A 17,050-nucleotide genomic window follows, 5' to 3' on the forward strand; every position below is an offset into this window, starting at 1 on the left:
TACTATTTTGTACTCTTAACACTTTTAGATTGACAAAATATTACAACTTTACATTTATATTAGCTTTTGTTTGAGAGTTACATTAGTTTACTGTTTTATTTATTTTGTTATTACTATTGACTAATATTTTTCAAATTAACTTATTATTAATCTTGCTCTCCTATACTGAAATCTGGGCTCCTCCACTTGCTTGAAAGCATTGATTCCACTCAGAAGGCGTTCAGACCTTCAAACACGACTTAAATAATTTGAGTTGCTTCACTTGCTTTATTGACGCGAGTCAATGAACTTCGAAACTGTTTATATCTGACTATTTTCCAATGTTGACTTGCTCTATATCCAAGCAATTCTTCCTGGATCCAATAGTAGCAAAAAGCTTAGGTTGGTTTGGTCATGATAATGGGCGAGCCTTCCATCAACTTCTGGATGACCCTTTTGGTCCTCTCCTTGCTGATCGTCAGCTTCCATAGCCAATCAAGAATTGAAGCTGTTCCAACTTACAGCGACCATTCTTGCCCAAACACATCCACTTTCACCATCAACACCCCCTACCAATCCAACCTCAATCACCTCTTAGCTTACCTCTCCTCCAACGCCACCCGCAACATTGAATTCTACAACGCTACTGCCTCCGCCTCCACCACGGGCTCTGCTGATGATACCGTCTACGGCCTCTACCTATGCCGCGGCGACATGTCACCTGATGTCTGCCGAGCCTGTGTCGCCGGCGCAACCAAAGACTTAATAGTTCGCTGTCCAGTGGAGAAAGTTGCGGTGGGTTGGTACGAGGAGTGCATGTTGAGATACTCAAACCGCTATATCTTTTCCAGCATGGCTTCTGACCCAGCTGATTACAATTGGGGCCTATTGAATGTGTCGGAGCCAGACCGGTTTGACCAGCTAGTGCAGGCAACAATGAACGACTTGGCAACCAAGCTTTCAAACGTTGACACTGGAGCCAAGAAGTTTGGGACAAGAGAAGCGACTTTCACAGCGTTTGAAACGTTGTACACACTTGCCCAGTGCACGCCGGACCTGTCCGGTGCCGATTGCTATAGATGTCTTAAAATAGCCATAGCTAGTTTGCCGAGCTGTTGTAGTGGAAAGCAATTGGGCTTAGTTCTAAGTCCTAGTTGTAATCTTAAGTATGCAGTGTCCCCGTTTTATCAGATCCCAAATGAACAGCTTGATCCTGAATCACCAATAACACCTAAAGGTAATTTCTATGGTATTATTAGATACTACAAATTTAAATGAACAATCATAGACTTTTTAATAGTCCATCGGTTTCACTCCTTTAAGGCACTATTCAATCAAACATTATTGTCATCATTGTCTACAAAGGACCTCTAATTATTAATCATTTTATCATTTAGCTTAGCAATGAAACATAATATTGTTTATGCAGGAAAAGGTCACATCTCATTGCAGACAATTGTCGTTGTTGTTGCTTCGATTTCTGTTTCTGCGGTGCTATTTGTTACGGGTTACTGCTACCTTAGAAGGAAGCAGAAAAAAAAATACAATGTTAATCAGGAAGAAAATGGTAAACAATGAATGATTTGATTGCATTGATTTTCATATTTTCTAATGTTTACACTTGTGGTTACGTAATTAACTGCTTTGTCTTGCTTACGATATTACAACAGTAGAGTCCTTGCAATTTGATTTTGCTACAATTGAAGCAGCCACCGACAAATTCTCTGATGATAACAGGCTAGGTGAAGGCGGATTTGGTGTGGTTTACAAGGTATTGGATTAGTTTACCAATTTTATTATTTTTTTTGTTTGAGGACTGATTCTACTCATCAACTATAGATAATCTAATGCATGCAATTCCAACAATGCTGAGGCAATTTTTGATGTTGAGATTACATAAATTGTTAGGGGTAAATTGTGTTAGAGATACTGAGCAAACAAGGAAGACAAAGCACAAGCAAGCTTTGAATTCTGGGAGCAGCGAAGAAGATGAAGTCTAACGGCTACTTCTCCAACGGTAACTTGAAGTAGACTCAAAACGGTGTCGCATGAATAAAGGAATGATTAATGAAACGGTGCGCTTAAAAGGAGTGAACTCATGTTAGTGGAAACGGTGCGTTTTACACTAACACAAGACGTCACCATTTTGACACCATCTCCTTCACAGGTTCAAGCCTCAGCCTCCACGTTCAAGCCTTACTCTGTTATTCCCAGAACTCAAAACTGAAGGGAGTTACATACCTGATCATAACTGCCTTCCTTGATTAGTGGAGGTTGTTATTTTGGGTTGTTACAAAACGGTTATAATTAAGCTTCCAGAGTTTTTGACTTTGTATGTATTCTCGGGCTCTATAAATAAGAGCTCTGTGTTATGTATTTTGGTTAAGCTTGGCATAATCAATTTTACTCATTTTCTCAAAATTTCCCTTTTTCTCTTTCCTCTTGCTCGCTCATCTTTCTTGTATTGTTTTTCTTCGCCATTGTTACACACCTCCAAGCTCAAATCTCACATGGTATCAGAGCCAAGATCTATGGCTTCAACTACACCTACAGGACCTTCTCAATCAACTTCGATTCCTTCATCTTCCTCTTCTCACACAACTTCAGCTCCATCTCCTCTACTGTTACTTTCCAATATGTCAAATCTGATGTCTATCAAGTTGGATTATACCAACTACATCCCTTGGAAACACCAATTGATTACAATCTTGGAAGCATACTCGTTGATTGAGCACATTGATGGTACAACTCTGAAACCATCTCCATTGTTACTTGATGCCACAGGAGTTCCAACTTCAGTTGTGAATCCTGAGTTTCAATCTTGGAATATCAGAGATAAAACATTGCTTTCTCTGATCAATTCTACACTCATGCCTCAAGTGTTCTCACTGGTTGTTGGGATCACCAATTCAAGAGAGGTCTAGAATACTCTTGAACAGAGATTCACCTCCACATCAAGGGCTAACATACTGAATCTCAAACTTGAGCTTCAAAGCCTCAAGAAAGGGAATGATTCAGTGAATAACTTTCTGCAGAAGATTAAAGTTGCTCGTGACAAACTTCTTGCAGTTGGAGTAGTTGTTGACAATGAGGAATTAATCTGCATTGTTCTCAGAGGACTTCTTAGGGACTTTGCTCACTTCTGTTTTGCAATCCGCACCAGGAGTGATCCTATTTCCTATGAGCAACTAGCTATAATGTTGGAAAGTGAAGAACAAGCAATCATGGAGCATTCAGATTCAGTTCCTAACTCTTTGGCTATGTTTGCTTCTAATAGCAAATCAAATGGCAACTATCAGATTTCATCTTAAAATCATGGATCTGGAAGGGGGAGAGGTAGAAACAACTCTAACAGAGGAAGAGGTGGAGGCAGATTCAACTCCAATGGAGGCCAACAATTCATTTCTCAACCACCTCAAGGTTTCTCCTCTCATAACAATCAACATTCAACATATCAGAGTCATATACCTTCTCATGCTCTCAAGGCTGATCAACCTACATGTCAGATTTGCTGGAAATCTGGACACACAGCCTTAGACTGTTACCGCAGAATGAACTTTGCTTATCAGGGCAAGAATCCCCCAGCTAAACTAGCTGCCATGGCTAGTGCTACCAATGCTACTTTTGCTAATAATCAAGACCCTTGGCTGGCTGACTCTGGCACCTCAGATCATCTTACTACCAACCTTAGCAACCTTTCAACTCAATCTCAATATAAAGGATCTGAGCAAATCACTATGGGCAATGGGCAAACTCTACCAATCAATCATATAGGTAACACTACCTTTCCTACTAAATATCACAATTTCATTCTTAAATATGTTTTACATGTCCCTAGGATAGCCATGAATCTCCTATCTGTTCACAAATTTTGTCTTCACAATAATTGCTCTTGTCACTTTGATGCAAATGAACTGAAAATTCAGGATATACTTACGGGGAGACTCCTCTATAGGGGCTTGAGTAAAAATGGAGTTTATCCAATTTACTCAAGGAATTTCCTCAAGCCAAAGGCCTTTCAATCTCCTTCTGTCTCACCATCACCTCAGTCTACACAACCTTCTTGTTTCTCTACTGCTTTCCATGTCAACAAAGTTAATAAGTGGCTGCTGTGGCATCATAGGCTAGGACACCCCAGTAATAAAGTTTTTTCCACTGTACTTTCTTCAATTGATGCATCTTGTGTTTTACCAATCAATGATTCTGTTGCCCACTGTAAGCACTGTCTAAATGGTAAAATGCATAGATTACCTTTTGAACATTCTAGTTTTAAAGCTTCTAAACCTCTTGAACTGATTCACTCTGATGTTTGGGGTCCAGCACCCACCACCTCTGTTAATGATTTCCAATATTATGTTGTTTTTGTGGATGAATACTCTAAATTCACATGGCTTTTTCTTTTAAAGTTTAAGTCTGATGTGTTTGAAGTTTTTAAATACTTTAAAGCTACAATAGAAAATCAACTTGACTCCAAAATCAAAATTTTGAGAACTGATAGAGGGGGTGAATTTACCTCAAATGCTTTTAAAAGGTTTTGTTCATCAAATAGTATTATCCAGCATCTTACCTGTCCTTATACACCTCAGCAAAATGGGGTTGCTGAGAGGAAACACAGGCACTTGGTTGAATGTGCATTAACTATGTTATCACATTCCCATTTACCTTCCTCATACTGGTCCTATGCCATATCCACATCAGTCCATATTATTAACAGACTTCCTACACCCATCTTTGACAATCTAACTCCTTGGGAACTATTGTTTGCAATTAAACCAGATATTTCCCACCTCAAGACTTTTGGCTGTGTGTGTTTTCCTTTACTTAAACCATACAATTCCAACAAACTTCAACCCCACACCACCTCTTGTATCTTTCTAGGTTACCTTCCTTATACCAAATGTTATATCTACTTAAACCCTATTACCTCCCGGATTTATATCTCCAGACATGTCTTATTCAATGAACATGATTTTCTTCCATCTTTGTCTTTACCTTCTAAACCTACTGACTCACAGCCTGCACACTCTTTCACACTTTCCCTTTTACTTCCTGTGTCAGATACTACTGTTGCACACTTCTCTTTCCCATCTCACCCTATCACTCCTATTCCTACTGATCCTATATCTGCATCAGTGCCTGGCCTACCTACTGCACTAGTCAATGCTCTTGTTCCTGCACCAGACAATCCACATGTTAATACACAGTTTCATACATTAGGTTCCAATCAACTTCATACACCAGTTCCTACACCTTTAGTCACTCCTATCCCTACTTCTAGCTCTCCTTCCTCTATATCCCAACCTAATACATCTCCCTCCATACCTACACCCATTCCTCATGTCTGCCCTATTGCTCCACCAGTGACCTCTATGTTCCAGATTCCTTTTGTTACCAACACTCACTCCATGGTTACAAGGTCTAAAGTTGGCATTTTTAAGCCAAAGGCTTTGGTTGCTCATGCATGTACTGCTGTACCTCAGCCAGTGGTCCAACCTGTTAAGCTCTCCAAGCCTTCTAAAGTTCCTAAGCCAGATTATACTTTGACTGAACCACCCACATATAAGGTGGCTGTCCAATATCCTCAATGGTGTGCTGCCATGGATGAGGAGTTTGCTGCATTACAAAGACAAGGAACTTGGTCTTTAGTCCCTCTTTCTCCTTCTCAGAATGTGGTTGGTTGCAAGTGGGTCTTCAAACTCAAGCTCAACAGTGATGGTAGTATCAATAGGTACAAGGCTAGATTGGTTGCCAAGGGGTTCCATCAACAGTATGGGGTGGATTTTGAAGAAACTTTCAGTCCTGTTATTAAACCTCCCACAGTGAGAATAATTCTTTCTCTTGCTGTTCAATTTGACTGGCCTCTAAGACAATTGGATGTTCGAAATGCCTTTCTTCATGGTCATCTAAGGGAAGAGGTGTATATGGTGCAACCTCCTGGGTATACTGACCCCTCCTGTCCCAACTATGTCTGCAAACTTTGGAAATCCCTTTATGGTCTTAAACAGGCCCCTAGGGCCTGGTTTGAGAGGTTTTCAACATAGCTTCTGCACATGGGATTTCAAGCTTCACTTGCTGATTCTTCCCTCTTCATTCTTTAGCTTGGAAAACTTGTGGTTTATCTCTTGGTCTATGTGGATGACATTGTCATCACTGGCAATAATCCCAAGTTCTTGGACATCTTGGTGGCTCAACTTAGTCAAGCTTTTGAACTTAAAGATTTGGGTCCTCTTCACTATTTTCTTGGACTCTAAATCACTAGATCCTCCAAAGGCTTGTTGCTCACTCAAACCAAATATGCTCAGGACTTGCTCCTTAAACTCCATATGCAGTCTTCAAAACCTGCTAGATCTCCTTGTGCTCCTCATCTCAGATTGGTGCCTAATGAAGGTTCCCTGCTCTCTAATCCACATGAATATCGCAGATTGGTTGGTTCACTACATTATTTGACATTCACAAGACCTGACTTGAGTTTTGCTGTACATCAAGTCTGTCAGTTTATGTCATTCCTTACAGATGTCCACCTTACTGCTGCCAAACGTATTCTTAGATACATCAATGGCACTCTCAACTTTGGGATCCTTCTTCAACCTGGTCCTCTCTCCCTTTTTGCATTTTCTAACTCAGACTGGGCAGGTGACCCTTTTGATAGACGTTCCACTACTGGCTTCATAGCCTACCTTGGGTACAACCCTATTACCTGGAGTGCAAAGAAGCAAGATACTGTGTCCAGATCATCTACAGAATCTGAATACCGTGCCTTGGCCTCTACAGCTATTGAGGTATGTTGGCTTCGCCAGGTGTTCAAAGATTTGGGCATTTTTCTTCCCAATGCTCCCAATCTTTGGTGTGATAACATCTCTGCCTTAGCAATTGCATCCAATCCAGTCTTCCATGCTTGCACCAAACATTTGGAGGTTGATTACCATTTTTTTCGAGAGAGGGTTTTGCGAAGAGACCTTCAAGTGAAATATATTGCCACTGGGGATCAATTAGCTGATATTTTCACTAAGAGTCTCTCTACTTCCCAATTTGTTTATCTCCGTTCCAAAATCATGGTGTCTGTTGACCCTATGGTTTTGAGGGGGGATGTTAGAGATACTGAGCAAACAAGGAAGACAAAGCACAAGCAAGCTTTGAATTCTGGGAGCAGCGAAGAAGATGAAGTCTAATGGCTACTTCTCCAACGGTAACTTGAAGTAGACTCAAAACGGTGTCGCATGAATAAAGGAATGATTAATGAAATGGTGTGCTTAAAAGGAGTGAACTCATGTTAGTGGAAACGGTGCGTTTTACACTAACACAAGACGTCACCGTTTTGACACCATCTCCTTCACAAGTTCAAGCCTCAGCCTCCACGTTCAAGCCTTACTCTATTATTCCCAGAACTCAAAACTGAAGGTAGTTACATACCTGATCATAACTGCCTTCCTTGATTAGTGGAGGTTGTTATTTTGGGTTATTACAAAACGGTTATAATTAAGCTTCCAGAGTTTTTGACTTTGTATGTATTCTCGGGCTCTATAAATAAGAGCTCTGTGTTATGTATTTTGGTTAAGCTTGGCATAATCAATTTTACTCATTTTCTCAGAATTTCCCTTTTTCTCTTTTCTCTCGCTTGCTCATCTTTCTTGTATTGTTTTTCTTCGCCATTGTTACACACCTCCAAGCTCAAATCTCACAAATTTTTCTAAGATTGGTTGAAGTATATTCTCAGGGCATACTTTCTAATGGACAAGAAATAGCTGTGAAGAGGCTATCACAAAACTCTAGACAAGGAACAAAGGAATTTGAAAACGAAGTTGTAATGGTAGCTAAGCTTCAACACAGAAATCTTGTAAGGTTATTGGGATTTTGCTTGGAAAAAGAAGAAAAAATACTTGTTTATGAATTTGTGCCCAACAAAAGCCTTGACTACTTTCTATGCGATATGTCATTTATAAACTTATGTCTAGTTTTCTAGTGAGCCGTAGAATATGAGAGGATTAAGGTTTTTCTTCAAGGAGGATAAAATCCATTTAAGAAGGGTTCAGTTTGCAGTCTTCTTAACTATTAATAAATTCATTATTGTTGTGGAACTTACCAGAGATGAATAGATCAAATTGTCTCTGTGTAAGTCTAGCATTTTCTTTTTGTCTCTGTGTAAGTCTATAGCATTTTTTTCCTTCTGTGTAAGCCTTGACTACTTTCTAACTCTCTCTCTCTCTCTCTCTCTCTCTCTATATATATATATATATTTGATGAATATGTAGATCCTAAAAGACGAGAACAATTGGATTGGTCAACACACTACAAGATTATTAAAGGCATTGCTCGAGGAATCCTTTATCTTCATGAAGATTCTCGACTTAGAGTTATACATCGTGACCTTAAGGCTAGCAATATATTGTTAAATCAAGACATGAATCCAAAAATTTCAGATTTTGGCATGGCAAAGATTTTTGGAGTTAATCAAACTCAAAGAAACACCAACAGGATTGTTGGCACATTGTAAGTTGTAAATGTCTACAAAAAATCTGAACCACTCTAATATTCTACAAATTCTACTTTCCACAATTTAGAGATGTACGTGTTGCACTCTAACCTTAACAGTAGCATTAATCTATGCATGAGTAATGTGTCAGTTATACTGAGTATTTCATTGTTTAGTTAAATCCGTTTGCATATCTTGTTACTAGCATTTGCCATATCAATGGTGTTGGTTTTTATAGTGGCTATATGTCTCCAGAATATGCTATGTTTGGACAATTTTCTATGAAATCCGATGTGTACAGTTTAGGGGTCCTAATTCTAGAGATTATAAGCTGCCAGAAGAACAGTTCTTTTTGTCAAGAAAATAGTGCTCAAGACCTTTTAAGCTATGTGAGTATAAACCAAATATTCAGATTTTGTCCTCCTATATGAATGCCAACATCATCACAACCGTGTAGTGGCAAAAAGAGTGACATTAAAAAATTACATGACCAATTGATGCAGGCTTGGAAACATTGGAGGGATGAAACACCCTTGGAATTGTTGGATCCAACTTTGGGAGACTCTTACGCGAGAAATGAAGTCATCAGAAGTCTCCATATTGGATTACATTGTGTACAAGACAATCCAGCTGACAGGCCTACTATGGCTACAGTAGTTCTTACGCTAAACAGTGACTTTGTTACTCTGCCGTTACCTCAACGACCAGCATATTTTTTTCGTAGCCGAACAGAGGACAACAAGCGTTCAAAGGAGCTGGAGCCAAATCAATCTACAAGCAAATCGATCTCATGTTCTGCCAATGAAGCATCAATTACTGAATTATACCCTCGCTAGCGTGAGTATAGTAAGGGTCTCTCTAGAATTAGTATTTGTTTGTAAGTCATTGAATTTGAACAGTGAGTTGCATATGACCATTGCTTAAAGATTTGAGACTTCATGAACCGTAGAAAGCTTGCAAACCAATAAGTATAATTAACCAAGACCCAAGACAAAATGGTTAGAAGACCAAGCTGTACTTCAATTTGTAATTGCTAAATACATGCCTCTAGGCGTTACCATTATGACTGGTGATTTGATATAGAATCACACTTTTAAGAGCTTGTCATGTTTATTGGTTCATTTGGCACCAACAAAATTGGATTTTGTTTTGGTTGTTGCTGTTGCTAAAAGTTAGAATTTTGATTGTAACTAGAAAAATAAGGTTCAAAAAGTTGTATTTAAGCATATAAGCTCCACTTTTTTTTTTTTTTTTTAATTATACCCTCGCTAGCGTGAGTATAGTAAGGGTCTCTCTAGAATTAGTATTTGTTTGTAAGTCATTGAATTTGAACAGTGAGTTGCATATGACCATTGCTTAAAGATTTGAGACTTCATGAACCGTAGAAAGCTTGCAAACCAATAAGTATAATTAACCAAGACCCAAGACAAAATGGTTAGAAGACCAAGCTGTACTTCAATTTGTAATTGCTAAATACATGCCTCTAGGCGTTACCATTATGACTGGTGATTTGATATAGAATCACACTTTTAAGAGCTTGTCATGTTTATTGGTTCATTTGGCACCAACAAAATTGGATTTTGTTTTGGTTGTTGCTGTTGCTAAAAGTTAGAATTTTGATTGTAACTAGAAAAATAAGGTTCAAAAAGTTGTATTTAAGCATATAAGCTCCACTTTTTTTTTTTTTTTTTCCCTTGATACATAGATGTTTGTAGTGGGTAAAAATCAACTCAAAAAAATAAATTTATAAGTCCTAGTGATAGAAACGACACCTCATATGCTAGTTCTTATTATGACATGTTTGGACTGGTTAATTATGTATGAACGTTTGCATGACATGATTTTTATGGCCATTATTTCCTAGAAGAGTGATTTTGATTAGGCCAAATGGGTGACCAACCCTTTCTCATTTTGTAACGTATCATTTGAATTGCTATTTAATAAACAATAATTCACAATCTGCCTTATCAAAAAAAAAAAAAAAAAAAAAAATTCACAATCTGCACGTTCGCCTGGGTCCAAGGTCACAATTTCTCACAATAATTAATGCCAGAACAATAAAAAAAGTATAACAATTTTGTATTTATTTGCAAGAAAAATTTAAAAAGAAAAGAAAATGGAACAACAAAAGTCAGTTAATTTATTGCATACTCTTTGCACATTATTGCATGCTTAATATCTTGAGCTACACCCTTTTTTTTTTTTTTTCTTTTTTAAACCTTTAAATAGTACCCTACATCAACAAGAGGCGCCGTACTAGTATACAACAAGATCACCTATATTATACATAATAAAAATAAAAAAACTTACCTCATCCACTAAGGAAATAAAATAGCCAAAATAATGGCTAAAGAAACTATCAAACAAATCTGATTAAAGTACACTTTTAGGATTATAATTTGGAGTTATCTTGATTGTTAGCTCTTTACGTTGTAAAATTTTTGTTTTGACCTATCATGTTTGCTTTTGTTTAGTAATTTTGTGACAACTGACATTATATATATAAGTGACGTATTTTAAAATACCTCACTTATATGACACTTAACAGTCAAATTACTAATAAAAATGGATGGCAAGGTGAAAATGAAAACAAAAGCAAGGCCAAATTGAAAATTTTGAAATTAATGTGAAGAGCCAAAATGAAAACAACCCTAAACTTTAAGGGCTAAAGGTGTACTTTAGTAAAAAAATCTCATACATGGTTACCGCAAGTCAATCCCATTGATGTTTGAATTAATCTAGTTGCCGATGAAATTTCCTCAGTAGACAAGACTTGCTCTAAAACAGTTTAATTGGTTCAGGTTATACCACTGGCTTCTAGTTATTTTTGGTATTCTATGAATTTTTCATTTTTTTTTTTTTCATATGACTGGACCAGTACTGATGCTTGTTTATAGTTGAACCGATCAATTCCATCCGGTATTTAAAACATAGAATAAACGTAGTATTGTTAAAATAAATGTCCAGAAAATGATCAAGGTAATAAATGATGTTTGGTAATGTGACAAAAAAAATATAGAGTAAAACGTCATTATATTTCTTTTTCTATTTTTTTGATAATTTGATAGTATAGTGGAGAAAAGAGATTATAACCTTAATTCTCTTTAGAAAAGAAAAGAAAAAAAAAAAAGAAAAAAGAAAAAAGAAAAAAGGAGAGCAGCTGTGTACAATGGTTTTGACAAAATCTTATTATATTTCAGCCAACAAATGATGGATACACCAACCACACGAAAAATTATTAGTACTATGGCCTTTTAGCTTTTCTTCCGCTCTCATTGTTTCACATGATTAAGAAATTATAAATTATAGAAAAATTATTACTTTCTTAGGTGCAGTCCACTCCTAAGAACGTAATATGTACACGCACCAAATGATAGAGATAGAGATGCGCGGAGCACTCCCGAGTGGGTGTAATAATTATCCTTGAAAATAAGAACTATGGCACAAGCTTGTGGGTTTTTTTTTTTTTTTTTTAATTTTTATTTATTTATTTATTTTTTCACATGGATGATGGAGCCTAAATACGTGACAAGAAGATGGCGTTTATATGGAATGCAAATCCTTTTTGTCTGATTTTTTTTTTTTTTTTTTTTTTGTATTACACTTTTTGTTCCACCAATTATATGTATTTAATTTTTTTCCTATTTTAAATTTTGATTATTTTATAAGAAAAGTAAAAAAAAATATATATATGTGACAAGGAACAAAAAATATTTGTATTCGTCTATATGTATTCCACACCGTGTCCATTAGGAACACTTTATTTTCCAAGGCATACTACTTTTTTTAATATGAATAAACGACAGAATCCTTTTCTGATGTTTGAATATTTTTTCTTGAAAGAGACAAAAAAACATCGCTCTCAAATAGAAGAGGTGTGAACGGTGAGCCTACTCATGAGTCTCCCACTAGGGGCAATACGGCTGCATTTGATAGGGTTTTAAAAAGTTAGTTTTTTTTACTATTTAATCTAATTTTATTATTATTTATAAGTCTCATTGCACTTTTTAGTACTATCCTTAGGTCTTATTGCACAATTTTAACTACCTTTCAATTTTATCTATAATACTTTCAATAAAAAAATTCAATTTCAACTAAATAAATTGTTTCCAAACACACTAGCGTGGTAAAAACGGAAGGAGCCCGCGGCTGAAGTAATAATTTCTAAAGGGTCAATGGAAGTAAGCTCCACTCACATGATTTTGACGCGGATGGAGCCCAAGAGTGTACAAAGTCTACGGTAGGACATACTAGTCCACCAAACAAGGACACAAAATTCTCCAACCTTTACGTCTTTTCCTTGTATGAATGTATGATAAAAATCCTTTCTAGTGCGGAATCTTCTTTCCTGGAAATAAAAAATAAAAAATCCTTCGTGCAAGTTTTTGGATGACTTTGAATGACAGTTGAATTCAGTCACTCTCTTCCTTAGTTCCTTAATTCCAATTTTGTACTCTTTCAAATCCATAAATTTTTGAATGCCTTAGTTTCCACAGCTTCATTTGGACCCTTTGTACTTTCTTTCCTTTGGGATGGGCAAATGAGAAACTAATAATGAAGCGACAATCACGCACTTTTGGCATGATGTATTAGGTATACACATGTGAGTAAAATTTCATATTGAATAATGATGAAACCACCACCACAGCCACCGATCCCAGTCACTAATCCAGCCAACCACACACCACGAACCCACACTAGCCCACCACCACAAACCTACACCGGACCACCACCACGAACCCACACCGGCAATTTCAACGAACCTAGGTGACACCACGAGACACCACAAAAGAGAAGAAAGGCTTGGTTTAGTTGAGAGGGAGTTGTGCACTATAGTTGTGGAGCCAAATTATTTGGCTTTGGCTCCACCAATGTGGCCCTATTTTTGTATTTGGTGGTGCTAAAAATAGCAATATAAATTTTTAGTACCACCAATACTAATGCTCTTAAGGGCCAAAGTTTCCAATAATGTTTACTCCATTTGTGTGCGTAGGTGCGACAACTATTGCATCCTTGCAATTTGATTTGGCTACAATCCAAGCTGCCACAAACAAGTTCTCTGATGACAACAAGCTGAGTGGAGGTGGATTTGGTGAGGTTTACAAGGTACTAGTATCCTTTTTTTTTTTTTTTTTTTTTTTTTTTTTTTTTTTGGGAATTTATTTATTTATTTGTTTTATTTTTGGGAATTTTTGTTAGGATACTAGACATCTATGTATTACGAATTTAATTCTCGCAAAAATTGGACTAGTCAAAATTCAAAAGCTTTTGAAATTGAGAATTTATAAATTCCACTAAGTACACTATTCTAATGGATTATTAAAATATATTCTTAGGGCACATTTCTTAATAGACAAGAAATAGTAGTGAAGACTCTCAAAAAGTTCCGGCCAAGGTGTAGAAGAATTTAAGAACGAGATTTTAGCCGAAGTCAAGCTTCAACACAAAAATCTAGTTAGGCTATTGGGATTTTGTTCGGAAAGAGAAGAAAAGTTGCTCATCTACGAGTTTGTGCCCAACAAAAGCCTTGACCATTTTCTATTTGGTTTGTACACTCTAAGCATACGTCTCATTTCCTCATTTGCGATTAAGATGCGTGGATTGAGTTTTCAATTTAAAATCCCTAAATAGAGGTACATTTTAACAAATCAATTGTTTTCAGAAAAATTATTAGATACTTTTAGAGTATAGCTGTCGTGGTATTCCACACCAATTAACAAAAAAAAAAAAAAAAACTTTTAATACAGAGATATGACAAGCTTAAAAAAGCCATGTGAAAAGGTTCAATTTTGAAATAGGTGGCTTCCTTTTATTGATATGAAATACCGCGTGACCATGCTCTAGTAATACCTCATAATTACTCATGTTTTAAAATTAATCAATTAGTAGAATATGCATTTCAATTTGATATTTTTAATCTAACTTGAATATTGAACTTGGATGGGTATGCGTAGACCCCAACAAGAAAAAAACATTGGATTGGTCAAGGTGCTACAAGATTATTGAAGGGATTGCTCAAGGGATTCTTTATCTTCATGAAGATTTTCAACTAAGAATTATACATCATGACCTTAAAGCTAGCAATATACTATCAGATGAGGATATGAATCCAAAAATTTTAGATTTTGGCATGGCAAGGATTTTTGGGGTTGACTGAACTAAAGGAAACACCAAGAAGATTGCTGGAACATAGTAAGTATTTGTTTATAATGTATATACATCAATAACCAAAACGGAAAAAACAATGTTGTTAGGACATATGTGATTCACTTGTTAGGAACATATGTCACTATTTTATGTAATTAGCCAATCTTTTGACAAAACGCACTTTACTTATATTTGGGTAGATCTAGGATGTGTTTAATACTTCAAGAAACTTGTTTCAAGTTCAAGTGTTAAAGCCATGCAAGTCTGTCCAAGATTCAAATGCAGAAAGTGTTGTTCATTAAAGCTAGACAGCTAGCTATCTATCGAGACCTGTAGAGTTGTTCCAGCCTATGGCTCGACAACAGCTCAACAGATAGGTATCTGTTGAGGTTTATGAAAAACAGAGTTTCAGTTCTATTTTGACTCCAATCCGTGATTATGTGTTTGGGCTTTCTTTTCTCACAACTCTAGACATATAAAAGGATTATCTTAAGGGCCGTCAAAGGTGGACACAAGTTGCACAAGTGTTGAGTAAAGTTTGTTCAAGCAAATTACGACCGGAGACAGAATTTGCCCTAATTCATCTTTCTTGTGAAGAAGCTGCTGTGTTAGTGCACAGTAGGGTTTTGTAACCAAGGAGCTTCTCGATCTTCATCATTGGATGAACCAAAGAACTTTGCAGCCAACAACCTTCTCTAGTTGATGATTGAAGTCGCGTACTGGGATCCACGTAATTAGTTAGTCACGTACTGGGAGCCATGCATTACAAGGAGAGATTGTTACTACAGAACAAGTCCAATTAGGTATTGGGGTAAGGGTTCAACTATAGGTTGGTATAAAGTACTGTGATTCCTTTACTTGTAACCGCTTGTTGTGATAATAGTGGATTCTTGGGAGTGCTGACCTTAAAATCACCCAGTACGATTTTTGTCGTGTAGGTTTTCTCCATTCGTAAACAAATCACCGTGCCAGTTTATTTTCTACTGCATACTTAGTTTAATTGGTGATTTGTTTATGCTACCACGCGCTTTACATGTTAATTTGATTAATTAATAAATTTGGCTAATTAATCAATTAATTCATCACAAAGGGTCAATACGTTTTTGGCCTATCAAGTGGTATCAAAGCAGGCACACTCTGATTAGGGTTAATCTTTGTGTGTGATCCATTGACCCCTGTTCGTCATGGATAGAGGACAATCTCTTATTATACCTCCATTGTTTGATGGTACTAACTATGCATACTGAAAAGTACGCATGAGAGTTTTCTTGCAGTCTTTAGATGAGAAGGTGTGGCAAACTGTGAAGATAGGCTGGACCAAGCCAAAGGAAGCGCCGGCTGATTGGGATGATGCTAAGATCAAGGCAGCAAATTTCAACAGCAGAGCATTGAATGCCTTGTTTAGTGTAGTCACTAATGAGGAATTCAAGAAGATATCCTCCACTAAAACTGCGAAGGAAGTATGGACCATCCTCTAGACAAGGCGGCAAATTTCAATAGCAGAGCATTGAATGCCTTATTTAGTGCAGTCACTAATGAGGAATTCAAGAAGATATCCTCCACTGAAGCTGCAAAGGAAGTATGGACCATCCTCTAGACAACCTATGAAGGAACCAAGGCTGTCAAGAATTCAAAACTTCAAAGGCTCACTACAAGTTTTGAAGATATCAAGATAGAAGAGGATGAATCGTTTGATGAGTTCTATGCCAAGCTCAAGGACATAATAAACTCAGCTTTTAATCTTGGGGAAACCATTCCTGAACCCAAGATTATGAGAAAGGTGCTCAGATCTCTATCCGAGAGATTCCATGCCAAGATCACCGTGATCGAGGAATCAAGGGACATTGACAAGATTCCTCTGACAGAGTTGGTTGGTAATCTGCAGACTTATGAGTTAGGATTAACAAGGATTGGTAAGTCAGGTAAGGGTAAGAGCATGACATTGAAGGCCAAGAGTAGTGATACTGATGAGTCTTCAGACGATGAAGATTCTATGATGAAGTCCTACATTACTAGGCAATTCAAGAAGTTCATGAAGAATGCCAATGGGAAGGGCTTTGACAAGGACCGTAGGCAATGCAGTTCTTCTCCGTTCAAGAGCTAAGACAAAGCGAAGAAGGATGCTAGGGATGGCGGTCAGTACACTGTTACTTCAAGACCAATGTGCTTTGGGTGTCAAGGTTTTGGTCACATGAAACAAGAGTGCCCACATATCTCAAGACCATTGGGAAGAGCAAGGCACTTGCTGCTACGTTAAGTGACACTGAGCCTAAAGATGATTCTGACAATGAGGATAACGGAATCTTGAATGCCTTCACTGCCACTATCAATCTTATTGAGGGGATTGTTGAAGATGTGGATGAAGAAGAGGAGTTGGTGGAGTCTAAGTTTGAAAAGATGGCTGAACAAGATGACATCCACACAGCCTATGCAAAGTTATACAAAATCTCAGAA

The 17,050-nt window shown here is 37.2% G+C and overlaps 1 protein-coding gene and 1 pseudogene across 1 annotated transcript; both read left to right on the plus strand.

The window, feature by feature from the left end:
- The first annotated feature begins 207 nt into the window (after positions 1-207).
- Positions 208-9,640, plus strand: LOC112006149 (cysteine-rich receptor-like protein kinase 10). Its single transcript, XM_065773056.1, has 7 exons — positions 208-1,216; positions 1,409-1,546; positions 1,629-1,750; positions 7,694-7,925; positions 8,229-8,466; positions 8,688-8,838; positions 8,953-9,640. Exons 1-7 carry the CDS (start codon positions 394-396, stop codon positions 9,283-9,285), a joined length of 2,037 nt encoding a protein of 678 aa, XP_065629128.1. The 5' UTR covers positions 208-393; the 3' UTR covers positions 9,286-9,640.
- A 3,777-nt stretch (positions 9,641-13,417) lies between these two features.
- The window catches only part of LOC136067353 (cysteine-rich receptor-like protein kinase 10), a 33,719-nt pseudogene continuing 30,086 nt past the window's right edge, over positions 13,418-17,050 (plus strand).

Source organism: Quercus suber, unplaced genomic scaffold, assembly GCF_002906115.3.
Source record: "Quercus suber isolate HL8 unplaced genomic scaffold, Cork oak 2.0 scaffold_68, whole genome shotgun sequence".
Lineage (NCBI taxonomy): Eukaryota > Viridiplantae > Streptophyta > Magnoliopsida > Fagales > Fagaceae > Quercus > Quercus suber.